Source organism: Lepisosteus platostomus, chromosome 6 (genome assembly GCF_059453375.1).
Source record: "Lepisosteus platostomus isolate fLepPlt1 chromosome 6, fLepPlt1.hap1, whole genome shotgun sequence".
NCBI lineage: Eukaryota > Metazoa > Chordata > Actinopteri > Semionotiformes > Lepisosteidae > Lepisosteus > Lepisosteus platostomus.
This window is the reverse complement of record NC_142616.1, coordinates 40,081,286-40,097,397: the sequence shown is the minus strand read 5'-3', so window position 1 is coordinate 40,097,397 and position 16,112 is coordinate 40,081,286. Positions and strand designations below refer to the sequence as shown.

At 36.4% G+C, this 16,112-nt stretch overlaps 1 protein-coding gene and 1 long non-coding RNA gene across 2 annotated transcripts; both read left to right on the top strand.

Moving 5' to 3' along the window:
• Positions 1–5,632: 5,632 nt before the first annotated feature.
• Positions 5,633–15,811, top strand: LOC148661702 (uncharacterized). Its single transcript, XR_015939588.1, has 2 exons — positions 5,633–6,142; positions 12,446–15,811. It is a non-coding gene; the product is annotated as an uncharacterized LOC148661702 (long non-coding RNA).
• On the top strand, positions 6,141–10,175 carry adra2a (adrenoceptor alpha 2A). Its single transcript, XM_088635828.1, has one exon. The coding sequence runs from the start codon at positions 6,531–6,533 to the stop codon at positions 7,791–7,793; it is 1,263 nt and encodes a 420-aa protein (XP_088491954.1). The 5' UTR covers positions 6,141–6,530; the 3' UTR covers positions 7,794–10,175.
• Positions 15,812–16,112: the final 301 nt, after the last annotated feature.

Below are 16,112 nucleotides of genomic sequence, written 5' to 3'. Positions count from 1 at the left end.
GAACTTATTTCTTCTAGGACATCGTCTGTCCCTCAAAGAGTCTATTTGTGTGGACTAGTCCACTGAAGTTTGACAAAGCACACCTCCTGGCAACTTCTCAAACAGACAAGCTCGCTTTAATCATGCTTGTGATTTTTAACACTAAAACAGCATGGTTGTATGTATTTCATTTAATAAAAATCATGCCCTTTTGAAATATTTATATTGATTATTTGCTCCTTTTTTGGCAATTTAAACTCAAAATAAATGCCAAATGTGAGCACCTTATAAATTTCTAAAATCACTCGACTTCAGCTCAGTATTTTGCTGTTCCAAGGAACAATACTTGTCAAAAAACAGAACTGCCTACTTACTACTTAAAATATAAATAACATTATATTCCTAATGAGCTACTGATGTTAAACTTATTTTTTTCCATAGTGAGTCTATATGTGTACTGTATATTACTATATATACATAACACAAAAAGACCACCTAATAAAATATTATGCTAATAAAGTGCATAGTAAATAAAACTAAAAGTGCACGATAGACACAAACTTATGCAATCTAACTGTACTTAAAACTTTCTCAGGACAGAAATTCAATCAAAATCCATTGCATTGCATTCAGTGTATGAAAGTTTTTTTTCCACACAGCTTTACTTGAAATATCAAATTGGACTTCAAGTCTGTCAACAACACTGGGGAAAAAAATCCCAGTGAGAAACTTCAGCGAGAACAAATATATCAAAATGAATTTCTCTAAAGCCCCTAATCAATAGAAAATTATTTTCTGAAGGCGGCAGCGCATTTGATTATCCCTGGTTTCACAAAATTGTGATCTCAGGATTACCGTATAGCGTAGTATTGAGGCTCAGCTTTATCACAGATCATACAAAATCTCTTTTCGAGTCCCTGAACACATTATAATAATTGAACACTGTTCTCTGGACCTGGAACAGAAGTGAACAGACTTTTTCTAGTGCTTTGTAAAGAATATCAAATATCTTCATATATAAAATGTGTAATTCTACATTCTGCTTCATATACAAATTACTTTGCAGAATGCTTAATTCAGACCTGCAGACAATTCATAAAAGCCATGGAGAGGATAGAAATTCTACATCCACAAAATGTATTGGTTTACTGGAATGTATTATTATTATTATACATTATTCTAAACCAGGCACCAGCTATGTTGTTCATGTATTAGCACTTATTTCTACACCAGGATTTGGAAGATAAGAATGATGCCGATGAGGGGAGGCTCATCTTTCAGACGTGCTGGATCTGATCTCCCTTTATATCTACAAAAAGAAGCTGTAAACTCCCAATAATGTAAAGTGACCACAAAAAATCAGTGGAGCTGGATAGGAATTCGTAGTCTATTTCAAGATTGATATCAAGAGACAATTGCCATCAGAAGTGGCAACTTAAAAAAATACTCCCAAAGCTAGAGCCTGTCTCATACAGTGGCATCCAACATGATCTGAGAAATGTGGATCAGCTGCTAAATGCTCAGTCTTATAATGGACTAGACCTGTCTCTGTTATTAGACTCAACCTGGGTATATGGCCTGACATGAGTTCCAGCTATAAAAAGGGCAGGCAACATTACATACTGTGTGGAGCTAGTGACCAAGATTTCTCCGGCTGCTGAATTTTCCTGAATCAATGCTTGCATGTTATTTTGAAAGAATGATATATCCTAATTTATAGCAAAAAGTGTAAGATTATCTTCCTAGCTACTGCTAAAATAATTCAATTTACAAATACTTGGTAAATAATACTTGGTGTATAAGTGGAATGCCCCTGACCTTTTAATGTGAGTAATTAAATGAGGCACTGTAGACTTAAGTAATAATACCATGTTATGGCACCATTGTGTTATTGCATGCATTTTATACTGTGTATTATAGTTCTGGTTAAATGAGGATAGAGTAAAAACTATAGCTGTGAATGGAAAGAAGACAAGTGTGGGGGTTATAAGGGAAGGCTGCAAACACAAAAGAAACCACTGCTACCTAGTAATTTCTGACATTACTGTACATTGTTTTAGAACATTTAAATTAAAAGACACAATTGCAAGTAGAAAGACTGATTAAGACACCTTCTTGTTGGTCCAATGTCAAAATAATGCTTGTTTTATTATGGAACTACTCCCTCCTTCAGATTCCTAAAGCTGCAGCTCATTTTATAGATGTTGTATATTCTGCTGATACCCTCAGGGCTTGTGCTGATCAAAATGGTAAATATTTACACAGACTTAAGCATCTGTTTACTCATCTGGTAGTACAGACATTGGTAATTATTATTAGTAGTGATCAGCATTCTTGGCTAGGTGGAAAAGTGAGAATAAGACATTAAATGTTATTTATGCAAATCTGTATTATTAGCATATTTATGTATATTTGGACTTGTATCCTTTGAATATTTTCAATGCTGAAAAGGTGAAGTATTCTCATCCATATCTTAAATATTTAAAATGAATAAACATGAGAAAACTCATAATTTAAAATATGAAAATCAGTTTCACCCTTTCTTGTGTTCAACTTTCAAATTGTTTAAAAGAGGACAATGGGGAATGGTGGCAGTGGACGTTGAAGAGATACTTCAGGTGGATAGCTGCATCAGCATGCATAGTCTGCAAAGGAACAAGTAATAGGTTTATTCCATGCTGAAAAGAGAAGAGAGAAAACACAACATTTCGGTTTTGTTTTCTCTCTTCTCTTTTCAGCATGGAATAAACCTTTAACTTGTTCCATTGAAGAGATATGGCAAACAAAACTCATAAATCAGGGACAGCCAACTCAAACTGTTTTTATTTGACCTATTCAAAGCTTTAAAATGACCTCTCTTTGGTAATAGATAATAAGAAGACAGTGTAATGTTGGTCAGCTCCCCTGATCATTTGCATAACTCAATTGATCCTTGGCAAGGTCACAGAGGAAGAGCACAATTACAACAGCCAAACAAGCCTAATCAGCATGTTTAAGAGGCGGAAAGAAACTGGGGCTCATTAAGTGCCCCGGAAATCTAGTGTCCTGCTAAATAGATGGCACATCTCAGCAGGTTTAGTGTTTCCACCTTTATGCGGTTAAACACTAATAGCAGTGTTTATCACTGCTTTCGTGAAGGTAGGAACTTAACGAACTGATCCAGATGTCCCACTTAAGTTGACAAGAGTTTCCAAGGATAAAATCCTCCCCACAGGTCACTAAAGGTGGTTGAAAAAATTCTTCAAGCCCAAAGGCATCTATTTCAGCTGCCACAGCCCCTTTGAAAGTCATACAGTATCTGGGCAATTCACTGAATCTAGCTCAACATACCAAATTCTGCTCCCAGTTTGAGAGAGCTGAGCCACTTAGAGCAAACATACAGTAGGCTTGATTAAAAACACAGAAAAAGGGGAAATATGCACCATCGGTTTCATTAAAGTGGTAGGGAACTCCCAGAGAGGTCCAGACTCTCTCTAAATACCTCCTGCTTCTTGTCCTTAATATTTCTAAATATACTGTAATTTCCACTCATGTTTCTCGATTATTGTATTGTTTCCAATCTTGAATATGAATTTGAATTCCTCAGTTCCATTCAGAATTTTGAATACTTCAGTCAATTCCCCTTATAGTTTCCTCTGTTCCAGGCTAAAATGACATTTATTTTTTTATACCTTTGCAATTCCAAATTAATCTACTTAGGGTCTTCTGTTTCATCCTCTTTGCGATTCTGCACACGAACCCAGGAGCATTATCACTTTCCAACTCACACTGCATTATCACTTTGCAACCCACTGTAGCTAAGCAGGTGTGAGCCTGATCAGTACCTGGATGAGAGACCTCCTGGGAAAAACTAAGGTTGCTGCTGGAAGAGGTGTTAGTGGGGCCAGCAGGGGGCTCTCACCCTGCGGTCCATGTGGGTCCTAATGCCCCATTATACTGACGGGGACACTATACTGTACACAGGCGCCATTCTTCGGATGAGACGTAAAACCAAGGTCCTGACTCTCTGTGGTCATTAAAAATCCACAATCCAAAAGCGCTATATAATTGTAAGCAAGAATGAGCCAAGAGCAGTTTTTTTATTTTATGGTAAGCGCAAAATCGAATTTCATGTATTTATGTATTTTTTCCAATCTTAATTTACTGTATATGTCTGAAAATGTTGTAGTAAATAAAATGAGGATCCTTGCAAAGTACAAAAGACTTCCAATTGCTTTTGAAAAGCAAGACTGTGAATCAAAATTTAAATTACATATAGTGCACAAACATCAAACCACAGCGGTATCTCGTCATCGTTCCAATTTAGCTATTATTTATATTTGAATTATATGTATTTATTAAGATTGTATGCCTCATATAGTCAGAACTTTTCCTTACAAAAGTAAAATTACTATAGATTAATGCCGCTTAATCACTAGAATAAGCATTTTAAAACAGCAGAAAGCAATCTGTTTACCACTTCCCAGAATTAATCCAGTATCTCTTAGATAAACCAACACAAGTAAAGAAAAATAATTTACGATACCGTACTTTTAAAGTTTTATCAAAGATAACGAAAACGAACGTCAAGCCAGAGTCATGAGCAGTTCATCGTCCAAAGACGTGATTTTCTCTTCCTTCGATGCAAAAAAAACAAGAAAATCAGTAACGGTCGATTTAGGCAATATTCCCACTTAATTTATTATCAGTCAGCAGGTGTCACTGTATACTCGCGCTCTCTGTCCACGGTGCTGAAACTTTCAGCAATGTTACAGAATGTTTTGTCAAATTCCACTCGGTCTGGGTTAGTGTCACTTGTAGCCGTTACAACTTACTTTTTTGACAGGTTGCTGGTTGATGCGTGGTTGGGATAGCCAGATTATTTTTTTCAGCCTTAATACTACACGAATATGTTTAAATAATTATGAAAAAAAGATGACTACATCAATGTTATGCGCAAAAGGTTTTCTTTAATGTAGCAGTGGTACTCATAGGGATATGAAGCCATTCTCTTTTATTAAACATTTAATTAACGCTCGGCTTGTCAAAAATAACCAAATTATTTCTCAAACGAATCCATTAAATAAAGAGAATTGAAAAAAAATGTTATACAAACTTTCCCTCCTGTTTAGCACTCCCTCTTTGGAGAATGGACATTTTTCAAATGTTCTGTGCGTCATAGACCACTGGCTGAAATGCTAGTATAAATATTTTAAGTCCTCGTTTAAACATGATGTTCAAATATTTCCTAAAATCACTATCGACAATTCCCTAAAACAATTCAATTACCTACATTTAGTAAAATGCATTATTAGACAATACATATACTTTTATTCCTTAGTTATGAATGTATTTTACCTCGAGATCCTTTTTGAAATAATTATTCATAATGTATTTTTCCCCAACACGTAATTAGGATATATCCTTACTTTTTACTGTCATCGCTAGGAATCGGAAAATAATCTGAAAAATGACATTTACATTTTAGTTTTCCTTTTATGGAAAAATAAACTCCTACCTGATTGCCGTTTTTTTGTTGCGATTGTAATGATTTACAGTGATTCAAGTTATTAAACATAAAGCTAGCCGATACTATTATCTGCCATATAGTACATACTGAGTCGATCAGTTCATCAATCGATGTAGCCATAAACCGGAAAGGATGTTCATAAATGGTCATTACAGTCCACAGAAAATCGTGTTATACAGTATGTAGATGTATCGTTGCAGTATCCAGATAGGCGGCAGACATCGACATAGCACTCTTTCTCTCATAGTTTGGAGAGCAGAGTTTGTTTTCCACGTGGTTCTTGACGCTGGGCACAGAGCAGTACTGAATTGGAGGCTGAGACTATAAAAGAACACACAGCTAGAAGGCACCGACTAGGAAATCCGGCGGCTCCACTGACAAAACAAGGTAACAGGATTACTGTGTTGTTATTTTTGTAGGTGGAACAGCTAAAACGTGGACAATTTTGCCGAAAAAACCTTATCAGCACAATGGCCACTTCTGTATAATATTGTGAAGAGACTAATATATCTTGATGTGCCCACGAAGACCCACGGGGATTTACCTGTCATAAACTGTTTGCGCCATGCAAGACCAAAATAAGTTACATACAAGCAACTGTATAGAAAGGTTTTCAGCGGACATTTATATATGACACAGCCCTCATCACCCAAGGTAAGAAGACTTATTTTCTTAATAAAAAGGGTTGTCGAGACTTATATAAACTACCAGTTGTAATGTTGTCAATACAAACAAGAAGGAAAAAGTTTACTGCTTAAGACTACTGCGTTGCTACACGCAGACCTGCAAGCCCTTACTTTTTATTTGCAATTTTTCCCGAACTAACTTTTTTCACGGACTATCCTAATGTACTGTAACAAAAAAAGGGGCTGATTCGTGTTTGCGGAAGACGGATACCTTTTGAAGTGGAAAAAAAAGTAATGGGAAAAAACATCAACAAAAATCGCCACTGACTGCCAATAGGCTGAAAGAAAGGGAAAAACCAATTGGTAATGCACACTTTTTAAATGCCCCCTTCGAAAGGTTAATTGGGGTCCATTTGATGCTCAACACAGAAAGTCCGCTCCTGGATATCGAGGCGAGGTCTCCAATGGGGTGCCACAACGTGACAAACGAAACTTTGCCAACAGGCCTTCCCTACACCATCCAGATCACGGTGTCCCTTACAATACTTGTGGGGATCCTCATCCTCCTAACATTGTTCGGTAACGTCCTAGTTGTCATAGCAGTGTTTACAAGTCGGGCCTTGAAAGCGCCCCAGAACTTGTTCTTGGTCTCATTAGCATCTGCTGACATCCTGGTGGCCACTCTGGTCATGCCCTTCTCCCTGGCCAATGAACTCATGGGCTACTGGTACTTTGGTAAAGCCTGGTGCGAGATCTATCTTGCCTTGGATGTTTTGTTTTGCACTTCTTCAATCGTCCATCTTTGCGCCATAAGTCTGGACAGGTACTGGTCCATCACCCAAGCCATCGAGTACAACCTCAAAAGAACTCCCCGGCGGATCAAATGTATCATCTTTATTGTGTGGGTGATTTCGGCAGTCATATCCTTCCCACCTTTGATCTCAATAGAAAAGAAGGGTGGAAAGGAGAGTCCGACGTGCAAAATCAACGATGAGAAATGGTACATCATCTCTTCGAGCATAGGCTCCTTTTTTGCTCCGTGCATCATTATGATTCTCGTTTACATTAGAATATACCAGATTGCCAAGAAGAGAACGCGGATCCCTCCGGGGAAAAGACACAAAGACGAGGCAGATAAGAAGCAGAACGGCTTTATGGACAAGGACTGCCCCGAGAAACTAAACGGGGAAAAAGGTCGCAATGAGGAGGACGGGGCTGGAGAAGGCGATATCAACGGGGAGGACGTGGAGGACTCTTCTTCTTCGGATCACAACGTGAACAACCCGTGTTCTATTAAGAAAAAGAACAAGAATCGGGGGAAGGGCAAAACGAAACTAAGCCAGATCAAACCCGGGGATAGCATTCCCAAAAAAGAAGATGAGCGTAATGCAAAGAGCTCCAGATGGAAGGGACGCCAAAACCGAGAAAAACGATTCACTTTCGTACTGGCTGTAGTAATCGGAGTTTTTGTTATCTGTTGGTTTCCCTTCTTCTTTACTTATACCCTGACTGCCATCTGCGACACTTGCTGCGTCCCCGAGACACTATTTAAATTTTTCTTTTGGTTCGGGTACTGCAACAGCTCCCTAAATCCCGTTATATATACCATATTCAATCACGACTTCAGGAGGTCTTTTAAGAAAATCCTCTGTAAAGGTGAACGGAAACGAATTGTTTAAAACGTTAAACACGGACAGATGAACCTTTTGCAGACTCAAAAATCATACAGCTTATTGTGCAGCGTTCCGTGGTTTCAAGCTTGTAACTACAATGAACGTCTATTTCAATGTAAAAAAACCCGCTTTTTTGTAAAGAGCAAGCCACTTTTAAAGAATGGGATTTTTTCTTTTGTTTTGCCAAAGGCTAAATGTACAGTAAGTATTGCAATGTTAGATATTTTCAATATTTGTCTATACTGAGTAAATTCGAAAGCAGGAGTGTTTTGTGTCAAAAAAGATGTGTGAAAAATAAAACTAAAAAATCTTGCCCCAATGTCATCCTGCTTTTAAGTTATGGACAAAACCATTTGATGTGTACTTTTTCCTTGCACAACTATTTTTAACAATAAAAATAGCGTGAAATTTACAAATGCTTTCTAATGGATATGATCTGATTAAATCTTGTGGATATATTTGAATAATAGCAGTAGAAAAGAACATACTTTCCTATGAGTACTTCTGTTCCTATTCACTTTTAAAAATCATTAAAGGCATAATCCAGGGGATCAAGAAGATGTTTATATTATCTTGGCTACACAGTGAGAAATTAGGCAAGTCTGGAATTAATAAAAGTCTAAAAAATAAAACTGAGTTAAAGCTATAGCTTTACTACTGCTGCCAAATGTGAACAGTGATGTCACCTGCGTTGCTGGACTCTGTACGTTGTAGTTCTGAAAACCACGAAGATCACTTTATTTGGCAAATCATCATTGTTGATTTTCTGTCAGGAATAATGTATGATTTGATATTCAAAGGCAATCTTAGTTTCCTACAAAGTAGAGAAAATTAAAGTTAATAAATGGATGCATACACAGCCTACAGTTAGAACATACATACACCATATGTTAATGTTTACAGGAAATTATGGAAAAGAATATGGTTTTATGGGTAATTGCAATTTAACGTATGGCTCTCCCTGTAATTTAAGCTGATTCCACACAGAAGAGTCACTCAACAAATACAAATACAGCTTAATGTCCCTAGCTATTTTAAAGCGTTGCTTAGTATGGGCCAGAGAGTAGAGATCAATATGATATGTATAGGTCTTCTTCATCTGGTGGTGCAAGAAGGATCCAATAATCAGCTTTTAAGCTTTAATTCTAATGTAGTAACTTCAACTACAGCAGACAGGAGTTGAATTCTAAAATCAAATAATCTTAAAATTACTCAGCAGGAGCAACCACAAAATCTCTCCTTAACTCATTTAAAAAAATGATTATTAATGTTTAATTATTGGGGTGGTCTTAGCCTAACACATCAGAGACTGGTATGTGAGTGTGATGGTTAGCATAGCTGCCAAACTTGGGTTTGATTCGACCTGAGGTACATTTTGTATGGAGTTTGCATGTTCTTTCGTGGGCCATATGGATTTTTTTTGTCATGTGATCTTGTATCCCCCCCAGAGTCCAAACATACCTTAGTCTAAGTAAATTGGTGTCTCTTAATTGTGCCTCCTCAACTCTGTATCTGCCCTGTGATGGACTGGTGGTTTCTAGCCATGGTCTTCCAACACAGGTTGGGGTCACAGCATGCACCCATGAATTGGACTCAGTGGTTATTGAAAATCGAAGCATGGTGCATCAAGCAAGGTAGCAGTTTGAAATCTTGATCTGCTTGTATCACTGTGAAATTAAAAGTGAATATCTTTCATAAATCACTCCTGCTTTAACCATTTTTACATGTGACCATAGCCGTATACACACCAACCACAACTCAGTGAGCGATCGGGTCTGAAAATTATTTTCTTTGTTCAGAGAACACGGTGCTGTAATTTCAGAGGCTAGAATTGAATTGCAGCAGTGGAACAAAAAATCCTGAAGTACACAAATCATTTGAAAGCTGACTTCAAGTGCCAAACATTTCAGTTTTTCTCCTTTTTAACTTGTGCTGTGTTTACAAAAAAGTTAAACTCATGAGATTTTATCTGTTCTTCCAAGCGAATCACTTTCTTGGTATTTGTCATTTTGAAATGATTTGTATAAAATTAATAATAAAAGACTTCAAAACAAATAAAAACAGAAAGTACAGGAACGCTAGACACAAAGGACCCTTTTAACCTCTGTGTTTCCCAGTCTGTGTTTTATGTCTTTATTGTTGTTCACCACTATGAAATTTGATACATTTTTAAGTCGCCTTATCCACAATGCAAGCAGTACTATTAGTCCCACATCTGAATTCCAAGTTACTTTCCTGTAGACACTTTAGTTTTGTATTGTGGGTTCAATTTGTAATTCTGCTGCATTCACATCTTTTTACTATACAGTTCCCATATTTTAACACTGCTCGCATTTGCTTTACAATGTTTTTACTGTGATTGAATAAAGCTCTTTTCCTCTCACTGTACTTTGCTGCAATTTACTTACGTTGAGGAAAACACTTGTCACCGTGTCAGGAACAGAAAACTGTTACTAAAATTAGGTTTAAGACTTAATTTAAGTAACAATTACAGACCTAAATACAATCACCCTCCATCCTGATTTGTTTAATTCACTTCAACATCTACCTTTCACTACAACGAGTGGGTGTTCAGTAAACTTTGAAGGATTATCATGACAAAAGGAATATAATCTTATATATTTTGTTAGGTATTTAAGTAATACAGTATATAGTAAATACCTTGTTTCAAATCAACAGTACTCTAGACGTTCATAAATACAGCATATATTTTTTACTCTTACCATCCTAAACCACCTTTTACGTATTTAAAGTCACTGCTATTCCTATACACACCATATCTATGGATAAATGTTCATGGTGCATTAGAAGCTGAATATAATTAGCATGGAGAGTCTTAGGCAATGCATTTAAACAAGCACCCTGTAAGAGTGAAGTGCAGAAACCCAGAGGAGCTGTTACTCAATGTATGGCTGATGAGCTCAAGAGAGTGAAGTGCTGTATGCCAATTTAGAGAGCTCATTTTCGTCACGGAAGCCTTTGTTCATTGAATTGTATTTTTTCCCTCTTCTGATGCATTTGCGGTGTATATACATTTAGGATTGTTTAGGAAGCCGGTAGTATAATAGTTATGAAGTACTTGTTACAGTGATCATCCTTTTTTTTTCCCGAACAAATCACAAACCCACTACATTCAAAAGTAACAGGTTTAATTTTTTCACAGAAGTGAATTTCAGGATGATGTCGTTAAAATCCCCTAACATATAAGTCTGGATGCTTTAAAGTCAGTCTGTCACTTGTACATCATTGGTGCCTATGAGACAATTAATCAATTCTGTATGTGTGTATGTCCTTCCGTGTTCTTGTGGGTTTTTACTGGGTGCTTCCTGTCCAGGGTGTATCCTGCCTTGCGCCTGTTGCCTGCTGTTTAGAAAATGAACGGATTACTCACACAGCCGTCCCTTTTTTCCACTGTTTGATCTTTCTGGCTTTAATTATAGCAATAGTCCACAAGTTGCAGTAGGATGAGCAGGTTGTATTCAATAAATGGTCATAAATCTTAATGGCACTCCTGATGCTCTGCTATGGAAATAGATGAAAGATGATTACATGATCACATGAACAGTTCTGACACCACAGTAGCAGTGGCTTTATGTATATTCTGTAGCTTTTACACTAATTATTTGGTTAGGAGATATAAATAAGTAACCGTTAAAAAAACAACAACCCCAAAACAAATCCCTAATGATAGTAAGAAGACATGCAGTTCTTGCGTTTTTGACTTTTCACGTATTCAGTATGTACTGTTTGTTATATGCTTCAATACTATATCTACTGGACCTAAATTCAAACAATAACTAACAGTAATAAATATAAGAAAAAGCCAAATAAATACATTTGTTAAACCAAGGATGTTTTAGAAAGTAGGTTGTAATCTGTGGAACTAAAGCCTTGTAATTTTGTGATGTTCCTTGATTTTAAAAAGGGGAATTCAAATATCTTTTACCAATTCCAATATTTTACCAATAGTACAAACATAAATATTCAATAAATGTCTTTATTTCCAAATGCTGCGGTTAAGACACAGGATGTGTCATAATTAGAATGATTGTGTATTAATCAATGTTCTATTCTGAACCTTCTTATGCCTTAAGAGGAATTGGCACAGTTGCTGCAGTGTGTACAATGTAATATTGAAAATCCTTTTGCATTCTGTATGTGCCCTGCAAAAACAATAACAAGGGTAATTGGTAATTGGCAAATATTGATGAAAATATTCTAATATTTAAATAACATAATTGCTTTCTGGATTGCTTTCAGCATAAGTGCTACTGGAAGTGATAGTGGGTGTTAATATTGCCTATGGCCAGCTTATCATTTGGTGAAACAGCATCGTCAGTGACTACTAGAGCATCTGAGCCTTTTCTTCAGTTAGTAGTTTCTGTCCAGGTTCTGAGGGGTGTGCAGCAGCACAACAGATACCAGCCTCTGACAGGTGTGGGTGACCGTGTCTGTTGGGTGTTTTTTTTAACTGTTCCCAACTTAGCAGGTATGTAATGACCTACAGTTGCTGATTCAAAATTAAAATAAACAACCACAGAATTGTACATTTGAGATCCATAAACAGTTATAAAATACAGTTATACTTTTATACTGTTTCAGTGCAGCAAAATGTCTTTTATAAAATGTTACAATTTATACATTTTTTATTTCACTAGGAATGACAACACCCAAGATGAAAGCGTCATAGAGCAAAATTGTGGCTTAACCCGCTTGGCTGAGGGCTGACCTCCCGGCCATAGGACAAGGAGGCCAGGACCCCCAAACAGGGTGACTAAGGGGTAGCTTCAGAGGTGGAGATGGGGTGGAGGTGGGATGCAAGAGATATGCAAGAGAGAGAGATGGGGATCTCGTAGGCAGTTATAGCGTCTGGGAGAGGAATGGATGTCAGGAGCGATTGGGAATTACTGACAGCTTAGTCTGATTGAATTTGGTTGTTGTCATCCCTCCCGAACTTTTGTTATAAACTCCATAAAAATATTATCAATTTAGACCATGCCTAAGTAACTGAAAATCTGGAAATATTTATAGGTGGAATTTCTAAGCATCCCTCGCAACATGGTTAAATTATTTTCCACATTAAATCCTGAAATGAGCAACTGTATCCATGTTTATAATGCCTTTAAACTGTCTCCATCTACTGTTTTTTTATATACTGTAACTGCATGAATGTGATTAGCGCAAAGAGCTACTAAGTTGTTTACACATCGCATAAAATATTTGGATTTCTGTATAAAAATGTATTCACAGAAAAGCAATTATCATACACCACCAATTTCTTAATTATGCGCATACCAATATTTAATTCTTGTTTTTATTTGCATTTCCTCTCCAAAATTTTAATCTGAATTTAATACTGAATAACACGAGGAGTTTCCAGCACTTGCATTCAAAAAATCTGCAAAGTGAGTGGAAGTTTCGAGAGTTCACAGTAATTGAGGATAAAGAGGATGAACGATTCTCAGTAAGGGCACATTTAACAGTGAGAATAAATGGCAACAGCAGAAGAAATGTAGGACACCTGCAGAAATCGTGTGGGGTTCTAAGACCAAAACCCTCAGGGATTTCTGCAAGTACATAACCAGGTTTTATTCTTATTCTCCTATTCCTAAGGGAATCCTGCAGAATATGTAAAGGAATCCATAAGGACTTTGCCTCAAAAAATATTACAGGATTTCTGGAAGTTTGTTTTGTGCACCCATTAAAAACTAGCCCCCTATCCAAATATGTAACATCAATGCCTGCAGACCAAAAGGAGAACCTAATCTTTAAAACATGCTATGTTATTCCTATGCAAGACACTGTGTTTTATTATTTAAAAAAATGTGTAAAAATTACAGAAAAACAGCAACACCATGGTTTGTTGCTATCATACTGTAAACAGTTTCTAGCTTTCCCTTCAGTGTGGTGGACTGCCTATAAATATGGCACAAAAAAACTAACGTCAAAATAATTAACCCATCTGAAGAAGAATACTGTGAAGGAGTGTCCAGTTCGGATAATTTTTACAAAAGTGCGTATTCTGCCACCCACTGAAACTGCTGAACTGCCAAATTAGAATGATTGTGAATTTAAAAATTAATTGAAAACATAAAAAGATGGCTGGCAGAGCAGGTGTTGGAAACCGATCGGCTCTAGGGCTTAGACAAAGGAGTGACAGTGGAAAATTAGTGTTTGCTTACATAGAGGGTTGATGCTCATGTATATTTTTGATGGTTGAAGCCTACTTTCAGAAAAGTAAGCTTGACTTCCAAGACTGTTGATGGAATGGGATTTTTCTTACAATACCGGTAGAAGCTTTGGTAAAATGTGACCTACTACATAAGGAATAAGCATCTCTTTATGCTTCCCTAACATGCAGCAAATGTACATTTCATAGCAGCAGTCAATGCACTGGGAAATGTTGTATGAATTTGTTGCTAAAAGATAGAAGTACAAAATGTATGAACATATTTCTTTACCTTGAATTTCTATTCCCTATTTTTCTATCCTCTCTTGTTTACCCAAACAGCTGGCAATATTTTAGGGCCATGCTTTTTTTTTTTGACTGCCATAAATTTACATTCAATTTGACCAGACCCGTTCAGATGAAAAAACAATCAAGGCGCCACATTTAATTTATCAAAAAATTGGCATTCTGTGACAGGAATGCCGTCAGATTAATTTCACATTACACCTGTGTTGGATAGCCCTGAGATACTACAGTAATTCTGAAATTAAAGTAGGAAGCTGTGTCAGCATGCGGTGGCTGCAAAGGAACAAGTAAAGATTATCTGTGCTCTGAAAGAACATTTTGGTTGTTAAAAAAAAGGAATGATGTGCCATTTTTATTTCTTTCTACTTTTCAGCATGGAATTAACCTTTACTTGTTCCATTGTTTTTGAGATGTGACATGACTTTCTGAAATTAGGCTTAGGCATGTTTCTTTATGATTAAACAAGTAAAGGATGCCCAGCCATTACCAATTCAAGAGAATCTGTCACAGTGACGAGCTTAATATTGAAAGGTCCTCAAACTGCTGTCTGCAAAATGTCTTTGCAATTGGATTTTAACATAATTCCAGTCTTTCGTCTTCTGACCAATGACTGTGATCCTAACTACTGTAACTAGCTGGGTTAATTCTACTCTTTGCCATCTTGTTAGTAAAACAGTTATTTTACTATATTTTATTTTAAAATATAGCAATTTAATCCATGGTATAAATCTTGTTCTTCCTCTCTAGGATGTCTCTAAGGCCACAGTTATTGAGGCAATAACTTATGTCTTTAGGTCTTGGACAAAACAGAAGGCAGAAACTGTCCAGCTTTCCAGAACTATGAGAAGAGTTGAGGGGCTCGGTTTGTAAAGGTCCGTGTATGAGATAATTTAATACCTATTAAACACATTTTCTTGAAACTCGGCATGAAGTGTGTATAATATTATCCTCACATCTCTTTTAAGTATGTTCCCAAGACACAACAAAAACAAGATGACTACACAAGAGTACAAAGGTTATATTTTAAGGGGATATATCTTTTCTCTGCATGGCTGTAGTTCAAACATTTTTCAAGTGGTACCTAGTTAAAATTATTGATATTTTCAAACATACCTATGAACTCATTTTTTTGTGTTCTGCTTTTGTCTTTGCTTTGTGAACTGTTAAATTCAATATGCATCTTTTGGTATCTTGCATTTTGAATACATTTTGTTGAATACAGCAATGCTCTAAAATATGCAAAAGTTGCTTGACTTTTATCACCAGTTTATACTGTATGTCTGTACTAAACAGAAGTCTGTATTTAAATATCACTTATATATATATAAATGTAAGTGGGTACTCATTCTGTTGTGCACCAATTACACGGCACCATGTTTATAATGCCTTTAATATACTCAGTTCAATGCTAAACTTTCATCTGTAATACATACAACTACTTTGTGTTAGAATGTGCTATAAATTCCATCATGTTTCCCTCAACATCATGTAAACCTCACAACCAGCCTATTCCAGTCTTGGCAAATGAATAAACTATTTTTGACCCAAACACAGATTTAAAGTGAACTCCATTGATTACAACCTGTTAGTCTTTTCTTTCTCGGCCTTCATAAAGCAGAAACATTAAAACCGAATGTTTTTCATTCAGTTTTTCTTCAGATGCAGGCTGATTCATCGTGCTGTTTGAATGCCGTTTATGGATTTGTTGGATTTGCTTTACGAATACAAAAACAATTTCCTTCTGATCGATAATGGCCAACTTGTTTTCTGTAATTGTATAACTAGCAGAGGACAACAAAAGACGTGGGCTAGTTTTTTCTTCTTTTGTCATTTTTATATGAAGAGAAAAA